The sequence below is a fragment of the Carassius carassius genome, chromosome 33 (genome assembly GCF_963082965.1).
Source record: "Carassius carassius chromosome 33, fCarCar2.1, whole genome shotgun sequence".
Lineage (NCBI taxonomy): Eukaryota > Metazoa > Chordata > Actinopteri > Cypriniformes > Cyprinidae > Carassius > Carassius carassius.
Window position 1 is genome coordinate 27552140 of NC_081787.1, and position 25321 is coordinate 27577460.

A 25321-nucleotide genomic window follows, 5' to 3' on the forward strand; every position below is an offset into this window, starting at 1 on the left:
TTTTGTAGCTCAAAGTGTTAACGCTTGAAAGTCATGCATCATAAAGCTACCACAATGAAAACCATCTCACTAATAAAACTAACACAATTTAAGTGTGCATATTTATGGTCCTCAATAACCCAAAAGTCTTCATAAAAAATGAGAGCTGACATGGGTAGAAGGAATCCTCCAACGTAGCCCCTCACGAGTCCCCTTTAATGTATGAGACGTTCCATTAAAAGGGGAGCATGTCCTCACAAGCAGAGCTTTTAGGCTGATTAGTTACAGGAATAGAAATAAAGGTCTCCCGATGACCTTCAGTAACACTGCTGGTAGGTCTCCAGCATCCTTCCAATACACAAACACACACACACACACACACACACACACACACACACAGAGCAAGCTCCAGTTGTTAAATATTCCAGCAGCAGGCCGTGAAGCCATCTCTCGTTGGACATCATAATTACTATTAGGAGAGAGAAAGAAAAAGGCAAATCTGCATGTTCAATTAGAGCCAGCCTTATGCCAAATAGATAACACACAATATTGGCTAATGTCCTTGATTAAGAACTTCTCATGCTCGCCATCATTCTCCCTTCCTCTTGTTTGCTCTCCCTCCCTGAGCACTGATGTTAAAAAAATGCTGAAATGCATTTGAAGGAGCATGGATAAGAGCATCTGGAATCAAAAAAGAGCATCTGGAATCTTCACTGGACATCTGAATTCTTCTGTGAACAATGGGAATTTTGGTAAGATAAGGTAGGACACACTTTATTGGTCTTGTAATAACATTTATTAGCCTAACCCTAGCCCTGGCTCTAACCTTACTTTGATTGACCTATTATTTAAAAGGCACAGACTGGTGTAGTGCAAGGCCCTAAAAATAACTTTAAACCAGCGTTGTTCAGCCATGGGCATCACTATGGTTTCTGGGCCCCCTGATCAGCATATTGGGCCCCCCTTGGTATAAATCACATTCAAACTAAAACTCAAAAGGTTTCAGAGGTCACGGGTTGGAATCATACTAAACTTTTCCCTTGTTATGGTGCTCCTGTGTCCAGCCCTGCTCCATGAGATCGAACTTTCTACAAAGAGTTCTACAAAATTTAGCTTCAATTGGCTCCCACAGGCTTTGTTCAATTGGGGTTGAAGCTGAAATCTGACCCTATAGGAGTAGGATTGGGCTTCCCTCCCGCACCCCCACCCCTGAAATCGGATGGACTGTCATAACTGTTTGATAGGAATTTTATTGCGCGACCTGACCCTTAGCTCTAAAATCAGAAGCTAGAGTCTGGTTGATTATAGTTTTCATGCTTTAGCAAAAACTCCAAACCAGGCATGTCCAATCCTCCTCCTGGGAAGTCAACTTTTCATAGAGTTTAGATCCATTCTGCTTCAACACACCTGTCAGTCCTGAGGATCCTAATTAGCTGGGTTTGGTGTGTGAAATCTACCCCTTTTTGAGCAGGTTTGAACATCCATGCCACAGCCCTACACCTAAAACCAGGCTTTGCAAGACCTGGCCCTAACTCTAAAATTAGAAGGTATAGATGATTGGTTGGCTTTAACAAAAAACATTAAACCAGGTAGCCATCCAGGAGCAAGATTGGTCAACCTGACTTAAACCTACAAGAGGATCAAGGGGTGATGACATTTGATAGGAGTGCTGTTCCAGGACCAATAAAGGATGTTAATCTACAACAGGGGTCTCCAAACTCAGTCCTGGAGGGCCAGTGTCCTTCAAAATTTAACTCCAACTTGGCTCAACACACCCGCCTGGATCTTTCTAGTGTGCCTAGTAAGACTTTAATTAGCTGGTTCAGGTGTGTTTAATTAGGGTTGGAACTAAACTCTGCAGGGCACTGGCCCTCCAGGACCAAGTTTGGAGACCCTGATCTAGAATCATGTTCTACTTGTGCAAATTGCATTATTGGAATGCTTACAGATGGATGGAAGATCATGAAATTACATCCAAGCCTTATATCACAAAAACTAAATATGCAAAAATAAACGAAACATAATCAAAATCCAAACCACTTATTTTCTCTCCCTTAACATAAGGTCCCCCTTTCCATCAAAGAAATGAGACATATGATTGCCCTTAATCTTGATGATGGAGGAGGACAGTGGGATGCATCTGCAATCCATCCCACAGCAGGGGCCTGGCGGGCAGGCTAATTCCTGCAGTGGAGTGAGCTGATAGATGAAGCCCTCTGTCCTGGCCTGCCACACGCCCAGACAGGCGAGATCCATGTGAAAGCAGCAGGGCCCATAATATGATGAGCCAGACTGCAAGGAGGAGACAGGTCACAGTGGCCTCATTAACACCACCACAAACACACACTTGCCAAACAAGCATCACACTCAATCTCACACACTACACTGCACTGCGAGGACAGAGCTGAAGTGTTTTTTTTGATCTGGGCCTTTGGTATTTCAGATGATGGGATTCAGGTAATTGTGTTTTCTCAGGGAGCAGGGTCAGGGGAAATGTGAATGGCTCTTGCACTGTGGGTGGGATTCACCTACAGTGGGATTTCAGCTTCAGATTTGCCAACAGCTGGACAATGCATGAAATCCGTTTCATCAGAAAATTTTCTTTCCTTTACTCAAATGGCAATTGTGTCTTCTGCCAATTAGCAGAACAATCAATTTTCAGACAGCACACCTACCTTGCAGAGAAATTATTATTTTTATCCTTTGGATGATCTGTGAGAATGTTGCTAAGATGTTTCTTAAAATTAGGTACAATGATGTGTTCATTCACAGATTTACACATTGGTACTTACATTTGCTTACCAGCTTATCAACCAAAAACAAGTTGAAACCCTTCAAACATCATCTTTTAACCGTCTGGACATCTTTCTCAGTAATAGTACACAAGCACTTTGTTAAACATGTTTCTTCAGTTGTGTCCCAAATATCATGTCTTAGTTTAAACTGTAGTATTTGTGCTAATATAAGCACTGTATAGCAACTATATTTCTCAATCTGCAAGTTGTGATGACATCTAATTTTTATAAAAGATTAGTTGGATTCTTTGCTGCTGCATTCCTCGAAGCCTTGCCATTACTATTTAGTAAGACTTTTCCTTTCCTTTGCTGTGATGGCTAAAATCACAGCTTTGACAAGTATTGCAGAGCTAGCTGATTGATATTGGTGGTACTTTTGGTGAGCAATAACAGGATTCCTGTTTCAATTCTCAAGGATCTTGATAGTTTATAGAGGCTGTCAGTAAAACCCAGCTACCCCAATACTGCTTTTTTATCTCATCGAACCAAGTAGGGAAAATAATTCCATTCAGGGGACACATCAGCATCAGTAATATCCAATTTACTGAGTAAGGAATGAGGCGGTTGACCGTATAATAACATGCTACATGAAGCTTAGCAATATGGAATATTTGAATAAAAAATGCATTTATGGTAAAATAAATCTATCCAAATCCAAAGAAAATAAAAGCAATTAATAAAGCATTGATGCAATCTGGAGAATGCAAACAAACTTAATTATTCATGGCAGGAAGCGAAGTGTAGAAACAACCTAAGACCTTATCTAAAAATTCAATGATCGCTTAATAGAGAAAGCCAGACACAGCTTTCAATCTATGTAAAAAAAGAGAGTGAAAGATTTACAGTGGCTTCCTTTAGAATAGCCTCCCACAGCCTGCCTCATACAATATCATCAGCTTGTATCTCAACATGTACAATGTCACGGCCGCAAATATATCTAGAATTTTAGAAAGCTCTAAGCTCAAAGAATGCATATCTTTATAATGTATGTGTTGCTTTTATTTTATATAAATATTTATCTCAAAGGAGTTTTAAATGGTATAATTCAACATATTCAAGTTCAACAGTCAATTGTTTAACATGGAAACCCACAAAGTCAATTGAAATGTATATAATTATGTCTCACATCTAAGAAAAGCCTCTTGGGAATGTGTTTTAAATTTACATCTAGGGTCTGCTACAATGATATGGTACAACTGCTAAGATGATAAATGTAACCTTGGTAATTCCTGTGAAAAACTGCTGTCTCTTTATCGCTGCATAAATACATAACTATGCATGCTAATTCAAACACTTTGTTTGCAATTCACTGCTGGCGGAACGTCCATCATCGCTGGCATCAATTAAAAGTACTTTGGTGTTTTATGCAAAATCTCAAACAAAAACAAAAGTATTTTTAATAATCTAACTATATACTGGCAATGACTACATATGGCAATGTATTATTAATAATTTATCACTGCTAACAGATTTTTTCATTCATTTTTAAAAACTACATGATGAATCAACATGATTTTTCATGCTAATTGACAGTTATCCATGGGAAGAGCTTAAGTATTTAACTCGCAATATTACTTTTTCCTGATCCTTTACATTATGACGCAAAGATTATTATGCAAAGTAGAGTATTAAAGGGAATATCATTTGACAAGGACTGTTCTTATTCTTCTGTGGAATTAAATGTTCTCTTACCTTCAGAATGATGGGACAGGGTCAGAAGGCTCACACAAGAGGCACCAATTCCTGATCCAAAAACAGTGATGCGATTGGAATCACCGCCAAAATAGCCAATGTTCTCGCTTATCCAACGGAGAGCCTGGATTTGATCCAAAAGCCCATAATTTCCCTTAGCAGCTTGGTCTCCTGTGCTGAGGAACCCTGTAACAGAGTGAGGGCACATGACATTAAGAGAACCTGTAGCATCTTAAGGCTCTTGACAAACAAACTCATGCATTTAAACTTCAGAACTGGCCTCACACTGTTTATGCAATGGACTTAACTGATGCCTCATACTGTGCAGTTCGCTGAGGAGAGGTGTACTGTTCATTTGAGCAATCTGACTTTTTGCCTGGTAGATGTGAAAAAATCCTATGGACTCAATTTGAATGAGGGACTCAAGGCATAACTTGAAACTGGAATAGAGGAGTGATCTCTTTAGACTTTAAAACCTCTGCAAGTGCACAGCAATGCACTAAAATACTCCAAATACTTTGGCAACTGCCACAGCCACTCAAATGTTCTTGTTTTTATTTTTTATTTTATTTTTATTTTTTAAATTTGAACAAACATTAATCATAAAGAAATATAACATGAAGAATAATAGAAATGACAGAATTCTGCTTCAGAAGTACATTTCAAGGAAAACATGCACCATTATAAAATAATAAAAGCTGAATGCTGTATTGATAATGTTGACCGATATTTGTGCTCAAACACATTATTTTGTATTATTATTCATCAGAATTCCTAACCAGATTTTCTAGCAGGGAATAGAAAAACATGACTGAAACAATCTACATGTTGTCTCCCAGAAGAGCCATTATTAGCGATGCTAACAGGGAAATTAATTTTCTGATACATGGAGGTTAAATGTTTTATCTGGATTGCTTCTTGTCTTCACTCTGACACTGGATGGTTAGCTTTGACAACCTGACATCTCTAGAGGGGAGGCCTCAAATTGCAGGGCTGGTGTTAACATGTGTGCCACTGTGTGTTCGTGCGTATTTGAGAGAAAACGAGAAAACTGAAATAGAGAAGGAAAGAGTGGGCGAGAGAGATAAGAGGGGATTCACTAAACAGCTGTGCGACTTTAACATGCAGCATTTCAGTGCAAACCCCTGCATCTTATTCAATAACCACCAACAGTTCAGTTGAAGCAGGCACCAAATGTGCTTTATTTTATAAAATGTGCTATATTGATTGTGGCAGATGATCAACATGGTGATCAAATAAAGCAGAAGCACATTACAATTGAAGATCATATTTCTCTACAAATTAAGGAACCAATGAATGATGGGTTATTTCAACTCTATCAGCAGACCAATTGCATGCGATGTCAATTTGCCAGCAGTGTCTGAAAGTTAGAAAGTCAGAAGCCATGTCCGAATCCACGTATTTGAATTGCCCTCATCTGGTTGGCTTTTGAAGGCTTTTATCACTGCCTGTGATATCCCACAATGCATGCAAGTCAGCAGTTGGTGCATCTTATGAAGCGGTTGATTAATTTCCTCCAAGAAACAAGTGTTGTACTCAGAAAATATTTGCTTGGGTATGTCTAAAGCTCACTTTATACAAAAATGCTTTATACAAGGGAACTGCCTTATTTTAGCTTAACATTAGCTTGTAATCATGTTGAATGGACAGTGATTAAACACCTCTTTATATCAGCAAATAACTGTAATGTAAAGGGAGTGCTCTTCCTGCAAAGACAGAAAGGAAGGTTCACCATCTTGCTCCACAAATTCATTGTTTTATTGTTCTTTCATCAGGAACAAATAAACTGAACTGCATGTAATGTATTAGCATATCAAATAAAGCATGTTTTTTGAAACGCTGCTTCCCGTACAGAGGAGCGTGCAAATATAAAGGAAATAGGTTTAAGGAGCGCGGCTTTCCTGAATATCTCAAGGGCATTGGCAGACATTCTGCACCTCATTATGTCACTTTATACTGACGTACAGCCACACGCTGAATCAAATGAGTTAATTCACTTACATTCATGCAAAACACACCACAGCATTTTGCTTCTCAAATGCTCGTTAATGAGCACAACCAAACATACAATTATTCACTGGAAAACCTCACATAGGCACACAACTGGAGGTGTAAAAGAGCAGCTATAGAATCAGTTATAGAATTTCACAATCAATGACATAATAATGCAGTAATAATACACATGTAAAACCACTTGTATTGTCTTTTTTTTTCAAATGGGTTCAAAATCCCATTATGTCTTCAGCATATCTTATACAACTGTTACTTTTATTCATTTGTTTTATTTTATTATACATTTTACATAAAACACAACAAATTTACTTAAAACAAGTAGGAATGGCAGAAAAGGTTCTATTTAAATTCGAGTTGTTCGTGATGATTTGGAAACAAGATCCAGTACTATTACACAAGACGAAGCAAGCCAACCCACAGACTACATTTAAAAATATATTCTCCATGGTTTGTGAATGTATTTTAATTGGTAATGTGGTAGCAAATGTTTTCTTTGGAAAGCAATTAAGATTTTTTTAAAGAGGGTTTTTATGCCTCATGGTGTTATGCAGGGCTTTTGTAGAATTTACAAAAAGCACTGGTCAATATTTAGGTTGAAATGAGCCATTATATTTGCTTTTCCTTCAACCTGTTATTGCCTGTTGCATCACTTCACTATATTTATGTTGTATAGGACCCTCACAGAATTGTACAAAATTTTACACTTACATAGAGTTAAAGAAAACACACACACACACACACACACACACACACACACACACACACACACACACACACACACACACACACACACACACAATGTACGCTATCTGTACATTTTCAGCATCATATATGGCCTCTAGAGACGATGGTACTTGTTAATTTGATGATAATGTAATACATAATATTATTATCCCCTTGGCGAATGGAATATGCTTTTCACGGGCACTTTTATGCAGAAAAAAGCTCATAAGGTGACTTTCAATATCAGTAGTACTTAACATCACTGAAGGTGATGAAACACAGACTCTCCTGTTTTCAACTTTATTATCTGCTTTTAACAATAGGTGTCATTCACAAAGCAGACTGAAAGAGTGTGAAAGCTCTGGCCAGTCTCAGGCTAGTCCTACACTTCACATTCCCCCATTGTAAAACACCTTTTGACTCAATCGCACATCTATATCAGACCATTCTCTTTACTACTGTAGTACGAAATAAACATGAATGAACATCAAAAGGTACACTATAAGATAGCCTACAGTACAGTACTTACTGAAATGTGTCATGTAATCGCTCATTCAGTGTTTTGAACTGCGGAAAACTAATTGTAAAGCTTGTAAAAATTGCCATGTAACAATTATTTACCTCAGAATAACCATTCGGTGTCCATTAGTCGGTGTGACGACAGGGGCGGGGCTGAGAGCCATGGGAACAGAGCGAGGCCGGTGGAGTTCATGAGAATGCTCCACTTAACGGTCTCAAGTCCCACAGAGGAGCTCCGGAAGGATAAAAGGAGGAGTGTTAACTGTGTTGGATGAGAGAGGACCAGGCCTGGACTTTATTTTGTGTTTTGGTTATGTTTGTGCATAACAGTCGACCGCGAGGGGCTGTAGCGCTGTTTTGTGTTTATTTTGTTATTAAAGTTTTATTTAAATGTTTGCCGGTCCCTGCCTCATTCTTCCCGTACTATGAACGTTACAGTGTTACAGTCAGCTAGAAAAAATAACTATAATGAGGAACATTTTGCTAAAGATATGTGCTAATTTGCATATTTATATTTTTACTGTTGTCTACGTAAGAACGAATGCAAGTAGCTAAAGGTAACATTCAACACCTCCTATATAACTACATGTTACTAATGAAGAAAAACAGACTGGATGTGTGCAAGACACATGACAGCATTTATAGGATGAATTGAGGATGAGCCCAAATGGTCTGTGATATTGGCACAGATTCTGTGTACTAAACAATTCTTTGTGACTGTATACAGTTCTCAAGTTGGCAAAGATGTTTAGTTCCCACTTTAAGTGAACCTTAGTCCCCAGGACATCTACAAGATTAAAATGTTGATAAAATGAGACATAAACACACAAATGTATGTCTGTCTTGTTTCCTAGTTAAAAATGAAAACATAAATAAAACTAAATAAATAAAATCATAAATATAGCTGCATAAACACATGACGGTATAACTAAAAATGTGTAAACAAATTAATAAATAAAACCTGTTTATTCAGTGGCACTTAAATAAATAATAATTTGGCGCCTAATTTTGTTTCTTATAGGAGCTATTGGCTCCTTAACTTTTTTTTAGTCTGGAGCTCTGCTGGAGATTTCCTCACCTTCTTTCAACACTAAAGCCATCAGGCAGATTTCACATTGCTGTCCATCGAATGCTTAGCCCTCCGTTCATCTACCTACACCTGGACAGCTCATCAGAAAGCCTCATGCTTGAAATATGAACATTTTCCACGTGTTTCCACATTTCATGCATTCCCTAGAGCCTAAAACATCACATGCTTATTTTATTTTTAGTAATCTATTGTATAGTAGAATGGCACACAAATGTATGTCTGTCTTGTTTCCTAGTTAAAAATGAAAACATAAATAAAACTAAATAAATAAAATCATAAATATAGCTGCAAGTAGCATCTATTGGGTTCAAGACACTATCTGCAAAAAATAGACTTAGAACATTATTCTGGTGATGAAATTTATAGGACACTGATCCTGAGATCCTCTAAGACATATTTATTGCCATCAGAATAGTGGCCATGTTTCTCAAGATACAGAACTGTCAACATGGACGATGGCAATAAAGACAAAGGCACTGTATGTTAATTTTAAGACAAAATATTAGAATGTCGTGGAAGTTCATTTATTTAAGTAATTCAACTCTAATCGTGAAACTCGTGTATTAAATAAATTCAATTCACACAAACTGAAGTAGTTTAAGTCTTTGGTTCTTTTAATTGTGATGATTTTGGCTCACATTTAACAAAAACCCACCAGTTCATTATCTCAACAAATTGGAATATGGTGACATGCCAATCAGCTTATCGACTCTAAACACCTCCTCTCTCAGTTTGGTTCACTAGGCTACACAATCACGGAGAAGACTGCTGATCTGACAGTTGCCCAGAAGACAATCATTGACACCCTTCACAAGGAGGGTAAGCCACAAACATTAATTCCAAAGAAGCTGGCTGTACACAGAGTGCTGTATCCAAGTATGTTAACAGAAAGTTGAGTGGAAGGAAAAGATGCACAACTAACCGAGAGAACCGAAGCCTTATGAGGATTGTCAAGCAAAATCTGTCTCCTGTTTGACTTGGTATGCCACAGTTCAAGAATAATGTTTAGATGTACCGTATTATATGTTTTTTAAAGCTTAAATCAAATCTATTCATCATATAAAGCAACTGTGTCTCCAAGGAAAACTTGGATTAAACCGCTCTATTGAAATGGATTTCTTTTACAACATTTTACTTGTTGAAATTTGACGTGTTGATTGCATATACTTTCAAAGAAAGAGAATATTAAAAATATCTTAATTTTTGTATTGAAGATCAATGAAAGTCTTAACAGTGAGTAAATTACGGTATTTTTATTTTTGGTGAACTATCAATCTGAAGCTGAAGCCAAAGCAAGGAAAATACATGATACTTGTTACTGAGCTTAGGATAGATGCTTTGTTAGTAATAGAGGAAGACACTAAAGAAGGAAGGAAGAGGATGATGCAATGGAGTAGTAGCGTTTGACATCAGCCAGTCTGTCTTCCTCTCTTTCCTTCAGTGTGGATGCCAGCTAACAAGGCTGTCTGTGTGTCTGAACTCTCTGCTAGTCTCCCAATCCCGCCAGCCCAACCCAAGCTACACAATAACAGCCTTGACAGTCTCATAACCCCCTCCATTCTCTCCCCGGGGATGAATAGAGGGACTCTAGGGTGAGGATGACAAGGGAAAGGGAAGGCCACACTCAAAAAAATAAAAAGATAAAAGAAGCAATGTGTTCTTGCTTCCCATAAGGATTCTTGATTCCCCCACCCCTCACTCCAGGGAAGCAATTCCTTCTTCCCAGACCTCATCCTCCCCTTCATGCTGGTTTGTGTTAGGACACTGAGTTCCAGAAAATATGGGATTTGAAAAGAAAAAGGGCTAGGCAGGGGCGCAGAGTGCATCCCTGAAAGAGCGGGATTGCCATTTGTATCACTGTAAAATCCTCTCTACAAAGACACTCGCTGGCCAATTCAGTGATGTGTCTGAGTAGTTAGGGGAAGACTAGAACAAGAGAGCTGTTTTTAAGGCTCTCTGAACAGTGAGGCCCATTCACATCTAGTTTCTGCTCGCTTTCTGATAGAGGGGCAGAAAAGGAGAGGCCACAACTAGAGGTTTCTATGTGAAAAACATGCAATGAATGGCATCCAAGGAAATATGGGGTGAAGCTTGTTTTTCTCTGAATGACTGAGATGGTCTACATTAATACTGAAGAATTTATTATATTCATTATCAATCATTCTAACTTGTATTCCTGAATCTTTGGTGGTGTTTCAACTCCACATTTCAGTTCATGGGGTTATTCTTGTTGATTTCATATTTTGTAATGTGCAGTTTTATGACTTTTAATGATAATGTCAAGTTGTGTAAAATAATGAAATATAATAAAATTATATTAACCATATTTTCCTTATACAGTACCTTAAATACACAGTAAATACTTTCTTTGAAAGGTTCATTTTTAGAAAACACTGTACCATTTATATAGAGAATCTGGAATAAACTTGCCATGTTACAAAAATATATCAATCACCTATTTTTTTTTTTTTTTATTGATCTTTCTTCTTTCTTATCTCACATGACAACAAAAAGTCTTCCTGTATGATGGTTCCACCACACTTTATTTATTATTATTTATTTTTTATATCTGTAAATGTGCAGTAGCAGGTTTTACCAAGCACTTTTTACAAGAATTGATTAGACATAATGTGACCCTGGGCCACAAAACCAGTCTTAAGTGTCAATTTTTCAAACTTTACTTTATACTTTTTACTTTAGATTTATACATCATCTGAAAGCTGAATAAATAAGCTTTCCATTGATGTATTGCTTATTAGGATATTTGGCCGAGATACACCAGTTTGAAAATCTGGAATCTGAGGGTGCAAAAAAATCAGAATACTAAGAAAATCGCCTTTAAAGTTGTCCAAATGAAGTTCTTAGCAATGCATATTACTAAACAAAAGTTAAGTTTTGATATACAACCTGAATTCCGGAAAAGTTGGGACGTTTTTTAAATTTTAATAAAATGAAAACTAAAAGACTTTCAAATCACATGAGCCAATATTTTATTCACAATAGAACATAGATAACATAGCAAATGTTTAAACTGAGAAAGTTTACAATTTTGTGCACAAAATGAGCTCATTTCAATTTTGATTTCTGCTACAGGTCTCAAAATAGTTGGGACGGGGCATGTTTACCATGGTGTAGCATCTCCTTTTCTTTTCAAAACAGTTTGAAGACGTCTGGGCATTGAGGCTATGAGTTGCTGGAGTTTTGCTGTTGGAATTTGGTCCCATTCTTGCCTTATATAGATTTCCAGCTGCTGAAGAGTTCGTGGTCGTCTTTGACGTATTTTTCATTTAATGATGCGCCAAATGTTCTCTATAGGTGAAAGATCTGGACTGCAGGCAGGCCAGGTTAGCACCCGGACTCTTCTACGACGAAGCCATGCTGTTGTTATAGCTGCAGTATGTGGTTTTGCATTGTCCTGCTGAAATAAACAAGGCCTTCCCTGACATAGACGTTGTTTGGAGGGAAGCATATGTTGCTCTAAAACCTTTATATAACTTTCAGCATTCACAGAGCCTTCCAAAACATGCAAGCTGCCCATACCGTATGCACTTATGCACCCCCATACCATCAGAGATGCTGGCTTTTGAACTGAACGCTGATAACATGCTGGAAGGTCTCCCTCCTCTTTAGCCCGGAGGACACGGCGTCCGTGATTTCCAACAAGAATGTCAAATTTGGACTCGTCTGACCATAAAACACTATTCCACTTTGAAATAGTCCATTTTAAATGAGCCTTGGCCCACAGGACACGACGGCGCTTCTGGACCATGTTCACATATGGCTTCCTTTTTGCATGATAGAGCTTTAGTTGGCATCTGCTGATGGCACGGCGGATTGTGTTTACCGACAGTGGTTTCTGAAAGTATTCCTGGGCCCATTTAGTAATGTCATTGACACAATCATGCCGATGAGTGATGCAGTGTCGTCTGAGAGCCCGAAGACCATGGCATCCAATAAAGGTCTCCGGCCTTGTCCCTTACGCACAGAGATTTCTCCAGTTTCTCTGAATCTTTTGATGATGTTATGCACTGTAGATGATGAGATTTGCAAAGCCTTTGCAATTTGACGTTGAGGAACATTGTTTTTAAAGTTTTCCACAATTTTTTTACGCAGTCTTTCACAGATTGGAGAGCCTCTGCCCATCTTTACTTCTGAGAGACTCTGCTTCTCTAAGACAAAGCTTTTATAGCTAATCATGTTACAGACCTGATATCAATTAACTAATTAATCACTAGATGTTCTCCCAGCTGAATCTTTTCAAAACTGCTTGCTTTTTTAGCCATTTGTTGCCCCCGTGCCAAGTTTTTTGAGACCTGTAGCAGGCATTAAATTTTAAATGAGCTAATTAAGTGGATAAAAGTTCTATTGTGAATAAAATATTGGCTCATGTGATTTAAAATTCCTTTAGTTTTCATTTTATTAAAATTTAAAAAACGTCCCAACTTTTCCGGAATTCGGGTTGTATTTACAGTAGGAAATTTAGTAAATATCTTCATGGAACAAGATCTTTACTCAATATCCTTATGATTTTTTTGGCTATTGTTAAAAATATACCCAGCGACTTAAGACTGGTTTTGTGGTCCATTTAGGAAACATGCTAAGTTCACATACTTGTTTCTCTGAAAAACAACACTAAAGCTAGTTATTCAACTTTGAAAATGTGTGTTCCATGTTGGAATGCTTGTTTTTGTATTGGTCATAGTGCTTCCGCCCACTGACAGTTTAACCAATAGTGTTTCCACACCCAAGGGTTGCCATAGAGTGGAAAACAGTGTAATGCAGCCATGGAGCAAACAAACTGGGTCAGAGACTATAGATTCTACCCGACCTAAAGAGCTCTATGACTAGAGGAATATTAAAACATGGATAAATCAACTCTTCAACTTACAGTGTAAGGCTCGTCGCCTTCCAGTGTCAATTGCGCTCATTCCCGTTGAGTCTCCTCAATCTGACAACAGATGTCAAGGAGGAGGGGGCTTGAGAAGCAATATTTTGAATTTGGACTGCAGTACCCATTTCAACCACTAGTCATCAATATTACATACTGCACCCAAACAAACAAAGCTTGTTTCAACAGACATAATAGATTAACTTATCTAATAATGGCAGTGCGATATCCACTACAGAATATACAGTAATTACAGTGCAGTGTTCATTAGGTCTGCCAGTTTGATTATTTGTCATGAGTTCAACCAAACACTACCTGCAGAATTACAATTAATTGACCTTCTGGGCAACTTTCAGGATAGCTGTAGCAGTGATATATACGTTGAGAAGTTGAACACTGCATCTGCTTATTAATATATCTGTGAGTTATATATAGCCATTTGGCATTTTAGACTTATAAAAATATTCATCACAGAAGAGGCATATTCCAGTCACTGCCTCTATGCACTGCTTTGTGATATATTTTTGAGTAAATGACTACATCCAGAAAAATAAAATGAACACTTCATCAATGACCTATAAATCATATAATTCCATCATTTATTAACGAGAGGCTAGTGATTGAGTGACTGGTGTGGAATAAATGACTGCAGATATATGATAAGACAGCTTTAAAGGAATGTCATAGCTAGATTTAGATGAGACAAGACCACCTTACATCTTTGAGCTCTTAATATTGGTAAGAGCTCTTGACGAAAAGAATGTCAATCCAAACTCTTTACTATTAGATGAAACAAGAAGTGTGTGTGTGTGCAACTGCACAGGAAATACATTCTAAGAATTCTGATTTTCAATTCAGCCGAAATGAGAATTTGATAAGATTGCAATGGACATGCAATTTCTAAGGTATTAAACACATTCACCTCAAAGACACAAAAACCTGTCATATTTATGTGCCGTGGTGGAACACTACAAACCAAAACCCATATTGTTGATAGGCAAGGATAAACGACCTGGGAAATTTGGGACTGATAAAACAGATTGCTTCCACGAAAGCCCTGTGCCTTTAGGAGTATGCAGTAAGCAGCATAAAGTAAATCAGGGTGCTTATGGGCCAGCTGTTAGCCATCCTGTCCTGTGACAGCACTTCTCTTAATCTGATTACATGACATTCTGTCTCTGTGGGCAGGCAGGAACCCTGTGAATGACAAAAGAGTGGTGTGCATGGAAGGGCCCTGCTCTCATGGAGCACTTCCCAATCAATCACATCCCAGCATTGAATGGCACTGAATTGAAGTGTGTGTGTGTCAGAGTGGGGGCGACTCGCTCTGCATCTCAAAGACAGCAAAAGGCTTTTACACTGAGTGTAAGCTGCCGCATGAGAGCTACGAGAGTACAGAACTCTTGTGCACATCAGATGGGGGGGTTATCAAAGCAAATCAGACTAAGGGAGCAGGCATACACGGTCACATTTCAGAGCATCTTCAAAGTGCTGCTCGCCCCCGATTGCAGGTGGGAGCTGCGATTTCATCTCCTGATAATGAGAGGCTTTGGGGGGTGGGGGGATCTTTAGCTCAGAAGTTTGAAAAAAAGCAACGCAAAACTCCAAACACGGTTGCACCGCTACTTTCAGTCTGACAGCGTGCTTTGATAATACCATCTTTTTTTCTCTGTCATCACACGGTTCCAGCTTGTTCTCAAAGGAATAATTCACTTGAAAATGATGTGAGCGTTTACTCACCACGATGTTGTTCCAAACCTGTATGACATTTGTCATGTTGTACTACTGAGCATGACTTCAGTCAAACTATTATTTTCACAAAGTTGTTGATGTTATCTATAGACCTTATGCTTCTGAAAAGAACAAGTGTGCAGCCATCTTTAAGAAAAAACGGAAATCCTTGAACTCCAGAGTAATTAACAATAGGTCATAACAAAGGTCAGTAGTTCAGGAAGATTTTAAAATAAGTGTTTCATTCATAAGTTTGCACAACTTTACCTTCACGCTGTGGAAATACAAACGCAAGAGTGTAGCACACGCGGTAGGGGATGCTATTACAGATCTTCTGAAAGAGTATAGAATCTCTGGATCAAAGCACAGACGAAGAAGAAGCAAGAAACAAGTGATCACGTATATCAGCAGATGCATCTGTAAAACAACACGCTCGTCAAACATTAAACAGCAAACACATCAAAACTACCTAACATTACAGAATGAAATGTCGACCCAGGAATTGGTTTAGGACTGTGAAGCTTTCTGTGAAGAAGGGTCCACTGAACGACATCTTATAGCGCACTTTTAGTCCAACAAAGTAATAACATTGTAATATTGATTGCAATTCTTTTGTTTGTGTCTCATTTCCTCTGGGACAGTATGTTTGTATCCGTTATGGCAGTGGTTTTCAACCTGTGGGCCGCGGCCCCCTATTGGGTCGCAGTGGTATTGCAGGTGGGTCGCCAATTACTATTAAAAGAAATAATAATTTTGTTAATATATGTAAAAATGTCTGAGTCATAACATAAGAAAATAATTTCATTATATATATAATTAAATAACAAAAAATAAATATTAAACTGTAACCATGGTTCTGCTATTCGAGGTTGCTGATTGGTTTAAGAATAAACCACCAATTTATAGTTTTGCTGCATATGCTACAGAACAGCAAATTCAAACATGCATAAATGGCTGTCAACAAGGTCAACATAAATGGCTGCCAACATGTTCCCTTCTGACTGCTTGCTCCGCTGACTGTCTACCCGCTGCCGAGCTCTGCCTGGATCTGGTTTACCCGTTTTGCTGAGCGGTTAAGCCCATTTATTTTCTGTTCATTGCCAGTTCATTCTAGGGCTGTGGGATTCATAGAAATCGTCATAAAATCACGATTTGAGCGTGCGCGATTTTTAAATATATAGCACGATTTTCCGCTATCTGATCCAATCAGAATGCAGCTCGCCTAGTGCAAGAAAGGAAACAGACTGGGCAGTGGGCATATGCCTACGTAACTCCAGGTTCATACACTGTCTGTGATGCGCCTTTTTTCCGAGCCCATGTTAATGGATCAGAGCGTTCACACTGTACGCGGTAAAAGGCTAGAAATAAAAATGTGCGAAAATAATTAATATCTAGCACATGAGCATAGAGAGAGTTGTGAGTGCACAGGACGCAGTTTAAGTGAGAGGAGACACGTTTTAAGTGCTTGCACTCTCTCCGGGTGAGAGCAGCATGTATCTGAGCAAGCACGTCTGGTTTTGTGAAAGAGCAAAGCAAATCTGCATGCGAACAGAGAGATTTGCTCTCCTGCATTATTTTAATGTGGTTTCGCGTTACATTAATGCGCTCTTGCTGCTTCTGCACCGCATACACATACTGTATACTCACTGCAATCGGAGTACCTGTATAATGTTTAACAAATCTATTTCAACACCTGAGGCACCGCTACAATTAATGAGCTCTATGAACAATGCATGGCAAAAAAGAAAAAAAAGTCCCTGGACACGGGATTTATTTATTTATATTTTTTTGCCATAAGTCTAGAATTTTTTTTACACCTTTACTATAGTGATTATTTTGACTTATGTCTGTTCTAGAGAAGTTACAACTTTTTGATAAAGCTCTAATTGGTTTTCTTTTGGAAATATGTTTCAAATCCATCCTGAATGCATTTATGACTGTAAAGCATATCTGTGTGTCAAAATTGTGATTAAAATCGAAATCGCAAAACTGATCAAAGAAATCGCGATAGGTTTATTTTTTTTTGTTTATATCGCACAGCCCTAGTTCATTCAATAAATACAGTTAATAATCTAGCTTCTGAGTACTAAGTTATTAACCCAGCAATAGTGGGGTCAGTTAATTTTTTTGCAGTGGGCCACTCAAACATATGTGTTTGGTTGTGTGGGCCGCGAGTTGAAAAAGGTTGGGAACCACTGCGTTATGGAATAAACTACGATCAAAAACACTGCATGAAGGTAGTAAAAAACAGCATGGTTTTGTAGCATACAGTGTCACTAAAATGATGAGATGACCCCCCCCCCCCCAAAAAAAAAATTAAAAAAAAAATTTCAAAGATAAGCAGAATATAGTTTATTTGAATTCTGACACTCTCTTGTGATGGCTCGTAATGTGCTCTGTTACGCACCTGTCATATGATGGGGGTGTAACTTAGCGATCAGCTTTTTTTGCAGAAAATAAAATTCTTTCTTTTATTTATTAATTTATTTTTATATTTTTAATGTATGTGTGTGTGTGTTTTATGGGTAATGTGGCTGTATCTGCATGATTACCATCTCTATGAGTGTACACCATCGTGTGATTACTGTGTGTACCGTATGACAGCTATCAGTGTAAATGCGTCTATATGAATAGAGTGTGATTATTGACTATATGGCACATCTGATTACCATCTCTATAACCGGCCATCAGCATTATTACTGACTGTTTGAGCAACTATCAATGTGAATGCTGTATTTCTAGCAATCTCAGGGTGTACTGTGATTGGTATACATGGTTAATTCCTTTTTTTCTCATTTTTTTCTATTACTCAAATTATTCTTATTGTATTTTTCTAGTGCTCAAATAATAAATAAATCACTTATACGATGTTGAAGATTCTGTCTATTGTTTTATAATTGAAACACTATGCAGTGGTATGTTTAAGGACTAAAACAGTTTGTAGAACCATTCAGTACATTTGGTATATCTTTTTGGTAAATATTTACATGGGGATGTGAGGGGGCTGGGGGTGGGGCTTAGACATACAGTAGTCTCAGAAAAATAGTTGCAGGAATCTCATCTTTCATGGTATATTCATCGGATTTTTTGGTATATTCAGCATGCAACTCCAGGACTGATTTCAGGTATTTTTTTATCTGAAATAAAAAATTCAGTGTGGTAAAAAAAATTTCAAGGCACTTCACTGTCTGTAACTTTTTGAGCATTAACAACTCTGGATGATGGACAGTAATGCCCAAAGGGACTTCTTTCCAAAGAAAATTGTGTAGAACACTGAAGTCAGGAACTATTACAATTTTAAGTTAGGTAGGTCATTTTCAGCTGTGTGTCCCATAATGGGGCGTCTGCTTAACAGGTTAATAAAACTTACCCACATTCAAATATTGATTAAATAAATAAATTAATTAATTAATAAAGCTAGAATAAAAGTTTTTTTTATATAAAGGAAAAACTATTTTGTTTCTTTTTACATACTATATGTTCAGATATTCCTAGAACAAAATATTCTGGGGGCCATGAAAATTTTGCTGGCAGTGGTCGCATTTTTTATACTGGCAGGGTGAGAGTTAATATTCCATGTCTTCACACGAGGAACTCACAACTCACTGAAGATTTTACACTTCGCTACAGCTCTTACATTGTTTGTGTCTGTCAGCTCAAAAGCCCAAGTCACTTTTTTGCCCTTTTTGATAGCTTCTCGTCTTTATATGCTTCTGTACGAAAAAAAAAAAAAAGTTTGGAACAAAATGGGGGTGTGTAGTTGGTAACCATTTTCAACATTAGATAAACTTATTATCAGCACAGATGTGGTTGGAACTCAAGCCAGGAGGTTGCTGTGGGCTGCTCATCCTGCGTCTTGTGTTTTGCTAACACTTTGTCTGTAGTCAAAGGTGAAAAAACATTATCCAACTCATTAGGGGGCTATCGAGTGTTTGGTTACTAGCAGAGCCAGCATATTCTCCTACTGGATGGGCAATAAAGGAGCACTACACTGCCACTCTTCCTTGCCAGCTTCCTTTCCACCATCAGTGGTGTAGGCATGGAAAAGGAGCCCACACCACAGCTGTCCAGCTCTACAGAAGGTTACAGCGGAAGCTGCCCGCTGCCTCCTAATGTGCTTGTGTTTGAATGCACTGGGAGTGACGGTATGTGGTGGGGAGGTATAGATATTAATCATGGCGAGTCGTGCAAGCCTGGGCCTGCTCTAGAAGATGGATGTGGTGTGAGTACAGTGATGTCACCCTGACGAGACTTGCACATTGCCTCTTAATTCAATTAGTTCCCAAGCACTACTACCTGCTCCATCCTCTCAAGCATGTTAGAAATGCACACACATACACATACTGTAACAAACACTCAACATTCCTATTCTCCGGCCGTGGACCAAACTTACCTTTGTCAAGCAGAAGTGTCACTAGTTTTTCTTAACAGGCCTCACTGATACGCAATCATTGCTCAGGAAACAGTTACTTCACATTAATGGCGCAGTAATTTGTAGTCCTCTATTGCTGCTGTCATTGCAAAATTAAGTTCTTCCTCTTACCACTCAATGCTCACTTCTGAGAACTGTTTGCTGTGAAGCAATTCAACCTAAATAGAGTAAAATAGAGTAGAGTCCAGAACAGGTTCTGAAAACCATGTAAAATCTCCATGAGGCAGTTAAATAAATTATAAACTTATGCATTTAGCAGAAGCTTTTATCCAAAGCGACTTACAGTGTATTCAGGCTATAAATTTTTTCCTATCATGGTTTCCCGGGGAATCAAACCCCCAACCTTGCACTTGATATCGCAATGCTTTACCAATTGAGCTACAAGAACACTATCTGCCCTACGATAAGCTTAAAGTTTGTCAGGTGAAACAAATCATTCACAATGTAGAAAAGCAGCCCTGTTTACTAGTGAGGCACCAACATTTTGGTAGCCAAAGTTTTAACCGAAATGGTTTTGAAGAGTCAAAATCATTGACCAAAACATTGTCTTTTGATTATTACTTCTCCGATGGTGCGTGTTGACTGTGCACACAATGTGGAGATCTACAACATGGAAGCATTTCAGGTTGTGAATGCTAGGGCTGAGTTGACTAGCGTTTTCTCAATTTTAATCAGTCTTCATTTTGATGCACCAGTACTCGTTCTTAAACCCCAATCTTTTAGTCTCTGCTGTTTTCTGTTGATACGTGAACAAAATTGACCAAATATTACTTGTTGCCATCCTAGCTTTCAATAATCACAAGCTTTGTGTTTTGTTAATTTTATTTAATAAATAATATTAAACAAAGTCTTAGCTTTCAGATTCTGTAATTTTTTTTCCATGAAATTCAAACAATACATGTTGTTTTGATGTTCTTTAATATGACAGGTCACTTTAGCTGCCTCAGTTCAATTGTGGTAAATGGAACAATGAGGTTTTTTTTTTTATCTCTATTATCATTTGCTGATATTTGCCATCTGAGCAGTGATGCCAAGACTTTTTTACTAACAGTAAGAAAAAGTAAGAAAAAACAAGACATATATTTGAATAATGTACTACAGATTAGTATAATTTGTGGATCTATTTTATTTTGTTGTTTTTTTTTTTTTACATAAACACAAGGATGAATACATTAAATACAGTTCTCACCAAATTTGAACCGAAATAATTATTGTAGTGGGTTCACAAAGACAAAACCAAGATTCTGAACATATATTTAATATAACGGCTCAGTAATTAATACAAAATTAAACAGTAAGAAATCCCTAGTTGTGTATTTTTCTATATAAGGCAAAACATTATTGCCTTTTTTTCTGATAAGAAGATTGGTTATTGATTCGACACAGAGCTGCTTGCTTGGGTTCAGGGCTTACATCTCTTTATTGGAGAATTTTGTGAAATGTCTATAGAAAAAATGCATGTGCGAAATAGTCCCGGAAGCCATGGTGCTGAAACAAAATGGGTGGACAATGATGAACTGTATACGGACCTTTGTAGGATGAACAAACTGGGATGGACTGATACCTCAGGGAATAACCATGAGTTGATAAGCTCCAGCATCTCTAATGTAAATTGCCACTCTGAGCCAATGATAGCAGCAGAAGAGGAAACAGCAAGCACTGTTTAAAACACAGGTCTCAGTAGACTGACCTCTATACCTTTAGATCTGATCTATCTTATGTGTAAACTCTCTTCTCTACTAAGAGAAATGGCCTGTCTCTAAACCAGCCCCTTTAAGAGGTCAAGAGCCTGTGGTTGTGCAAAGCAAGCAGTGGGTAAAGGATTTGATAAGTGTCCCTGGGGCTCCAGCTTAACACATAACTTGGGCTTTAAACATCCAAAGCTTTTAATCCAGCTAAATAATGGGAACACATCTAATGCCCTGTATATGGGATGAAACTCTGTGTATTGTGATGCTACAGTAATGAGCTGGACATTTAAGCTGGCTGCCCCCTGCATATAACCTTTTATCTATTATCTACAAAAGCCTGTATGCGATATTAAACAGTTGATTGCACCATATGTTGAAAATCTAAGGACACTGCAGTTTTTAATGTGGCAGGGTTTCCAACAGTTTTGTTCATAGTATATATTAGGGGTGTGCAATTACATATTTTGATGTTGGTGGGTCATTTGAACAACTATTTGGTCTTACAGAAGCATTTTACACTGCTTAGCTGCAGCATAATAACCATCTGCCGGATACTGTGTAGGGTCCCCTCATGCTGAAGTGTCAGGCATGGACCACATAAGACCTATGGATGTGCCCTTTGTTATCTGGCACACAAAACATAAGCTGTAGATGTTGCTAGATGAGGCCTCCATCGATCTGATTTGATGGTCAAGCACATCTCACAGATGCTCAGTGGGAGTGACATCTAAAGAAATTGGATGCCAAGGCAACACCTTGAACTCTTTGTCATGTTCCTTAAACCATTCCTAAACAATTTTAGCAGTGTGGCAGGTGCATTACATGTGAAACAGGCCACTGTCATCAAGGATACTGTCAACCTTTGCCATGAAGGGCTATATGTGGTCTGCAACAATCTTTATGAAGATAGTCTGTGTCAAAGTAACATCCACATGAATGCAGGACCCAAGGTTTCCCCTTGGCCTAGAGTATAACAATGCCGCCATTTGCCTGCCTTCTTCTCATAGCTGCCATCAATTTCCCAGGTAAATGACATACACACACCCAGCCATCTACCTGATCTGAAATAAAATGTAATTCTTCCTTTGCTCCATGGTCCAGTTCTGATGCTCACAGGCCAATTGTGGCATTTCTGGCAGTGAACAGGGGTCATCATGGCCACTTGGACTGATCTGTGGCTAAGGCCACATATGCAGCAAACTGCGATACACTGCGTGTTACAATACCTTTCTATTATGTTTTTCAGTACCTCTTTTGTGTGATCAGACCAGACAGACTTGTCTTCACTCCCCATGTGCATCAATGAGCCTAGGGCACCCATGACCCTGACGCCAGTTCACCGGTTGTCCTTCCTTGCACCATTTCTTATATGCACTAACCACTGCATACCAGCAACAGCCCACAAGACTTGCCATTTGTGGAGATGCTCTGACCCAGTCGTCTAGCCAACATTATTTGATAATGTCAAAGTCACTCAGATCTTTTCGATTGCCCATTTTTTCCTGCCTCCAACACATGAAATTCAGAAACTGACTGTTTACTTGCTGCCTAATATATCCCACCCCTTGACAGGTGCCACTGTAATGATATAATCACAGTTATTCATTTAATCTGTTAGTGGTTTTAACGTTGTGGCTGATCAGTGTATAATAAGCAATGCAGCTTGCGACACTGAACCCATTTAAGTCAAGCAATATCTTTTCAGATCGATCAGACTATATAATTCACTTCTTTATTCACAATAGCTTTTATCTAGGACAGAAACATTGAGGATCTTATTTAGGGTGACACAGTTAAACAACATTGATGAACAATAGCATTTAACTAAATATTGTGCTGCATAAGAATGCCTCAAAGGGACTTCAACGGATATTAATCAAATCAAATCATTTTTATTTATTTATTTATTTTTAATGCAGCTTGATTTACATGAACTGTCCAAATAAAGCGGTTCGCTATAATGAATCAGACTTCCTACCACCACATTTGAGAAAGGGCAGTTCAAGTTTATGATTATTGCTATTTGGCTGTAAAGCTGTGTGCACAAATACTGCACACAGCAGTGCATTTAAGTTAACTTAAATCTAGTGAGCTCTAGTTTGTATGATTTTTTTGGCTTAAATTTTTTTAGTGATGTTATGGCAAGCTAAAACCCACCTTCAATCGTCAAAATTTAGTCCACATAAAAGCATAAAATACAAATGCTAAAAAGACCAAGAATCCATTCCTAATATATTTTTTATTAATCCGACATAAGGTATACTGTAAATGTCATACGAGTGAACTTCACCTTGGAAGGAATGAAATATCTGAAATCAAATGAATGTTATAAAATATGCCTGTGGAAACTCCTAAGAGGACTCTGGACCTGTAATCTTTGTCATTCAGACGAAGCATTCAAAACAACCCATTTGCAAGTTTTTAAATTCAAGGATATGTTCAATATCATAACCACTTGTAGAGCACTCATCCCCATGACAACTATGTCAGCACTGGCCCTTTACTGTAAAAAATGTGTTTAAAATTTCTATTTGGCTGTACATTACGATGCTTTCATATTAAACATTTATATGTGAATGAATCGATTATCAGTTTAAAGTCAACATGTAATTGAAATCCCCCTAGTGAAATAAATTGTCTTTTGATGATAAAGTAAACATTTGAAGATTGAGCTACCATGATGTCTAAGGTTAAGCCTCATTGCCTCAATGACCATGAATGTTAAAGATCCCGTTCTTCGTGATCCCATGTTTCAAACTTTAGTTACTGTGTAATGTTGTTGTTAGAGTACAAATAATATCTGTAAAATTCTAAAGCTCAAAGTTCAATGCCAAGAGAGATATTTTATTTAACAGAATTCGCCCACAACGAATGACCAGTTTGGACTACATCCCTCTAGTTCCTGCAGTAATGATGTCACTAAAACCATTTTTTGACTAACCTCCGCCCACAGGAATACACAAAAGGGGGGCGTGGTCTTGTTGCGCTCGCACGGAGAAGGAGGAAGAGTTGCGTTTGAAGAGCTGCGTTTGTCGCCATGTTGTCGAAACACTATTATTTTCATCTTGGAGTCCAATCATCTTTGTTTGGGCTTCCCAGGGACGCTGTACTTAGAGATCAATGGTTAAAATTGATGTTTAACTCAGTTCCCGAAAATTATAATCCACATGTAAAACTATGTGCAGCACATTTTGCTGAGGACAGCTTCCTTAATCTCAATCAGTTTAATGCCGGATTCGCACAAAGATTATTCTTGAAAGATGGAGCAGTTCCCTCTTTGTCTGGAGAAGGCGTTGTTTATGGACCACAACCGGTAAGTGTATTTTATATTTTATCATTTAAGTTGGTGCGTTTAACAGTTTCTGTAAGTTATTACACAAAGGACAACGCTGTTTAGCTTTGTTAATTAGATGTTAGGGCTGTGCAAAAAAATGCGATTTTCATGCGCATCTCGTCAGTAAAGGCGTTCTGTGATTAGAAGTACATCTCCAGCACGTGCGTTCAGATCAGGATTGCCAGGTTTTCAAAACAAATCCTACCCACTTGCTTCTTAAAACTAGTCCAAAACTAGCCCAATTGCGTTTCCAGGAGGGCAGCATGCTCTAAGCTGGTGTCGAATCACAACACAGGAACCGCTGGCACAATCTGAACTCGTTACGTATTTTTGAAGGAGGGACTTTATAGAACAAGGAAGTCATCAGCCCGTTTTTATGACAGTGAAAACAGCAGTATACAGATAAGTGAATT

General features: G+C 38.2%; 1 protein-coding gene across 2 annotated transcripts in view; it reads right to left on the bottom strand.

Moving 5' to 3' along the window:
- Positions 1–25321, bottom strand: part of LOC132114045 (neuroligin-3-like) — a 206469-nt gene that overhangs the window by 98724 nt on the left and 82424 nt on the right. For both annotated transcript variants that reach the window (XM_059522172.1, XM_059522171.1), the window contains one exon: positions 4467–4652. In XM_059522172.1, coding sequence (XP_059378155.1) covers positions 4467–4652 — 186 coding nt within the window. The remainder of the gene's footprint in view (positions 1–4466; positions 4653–25321) is intronic.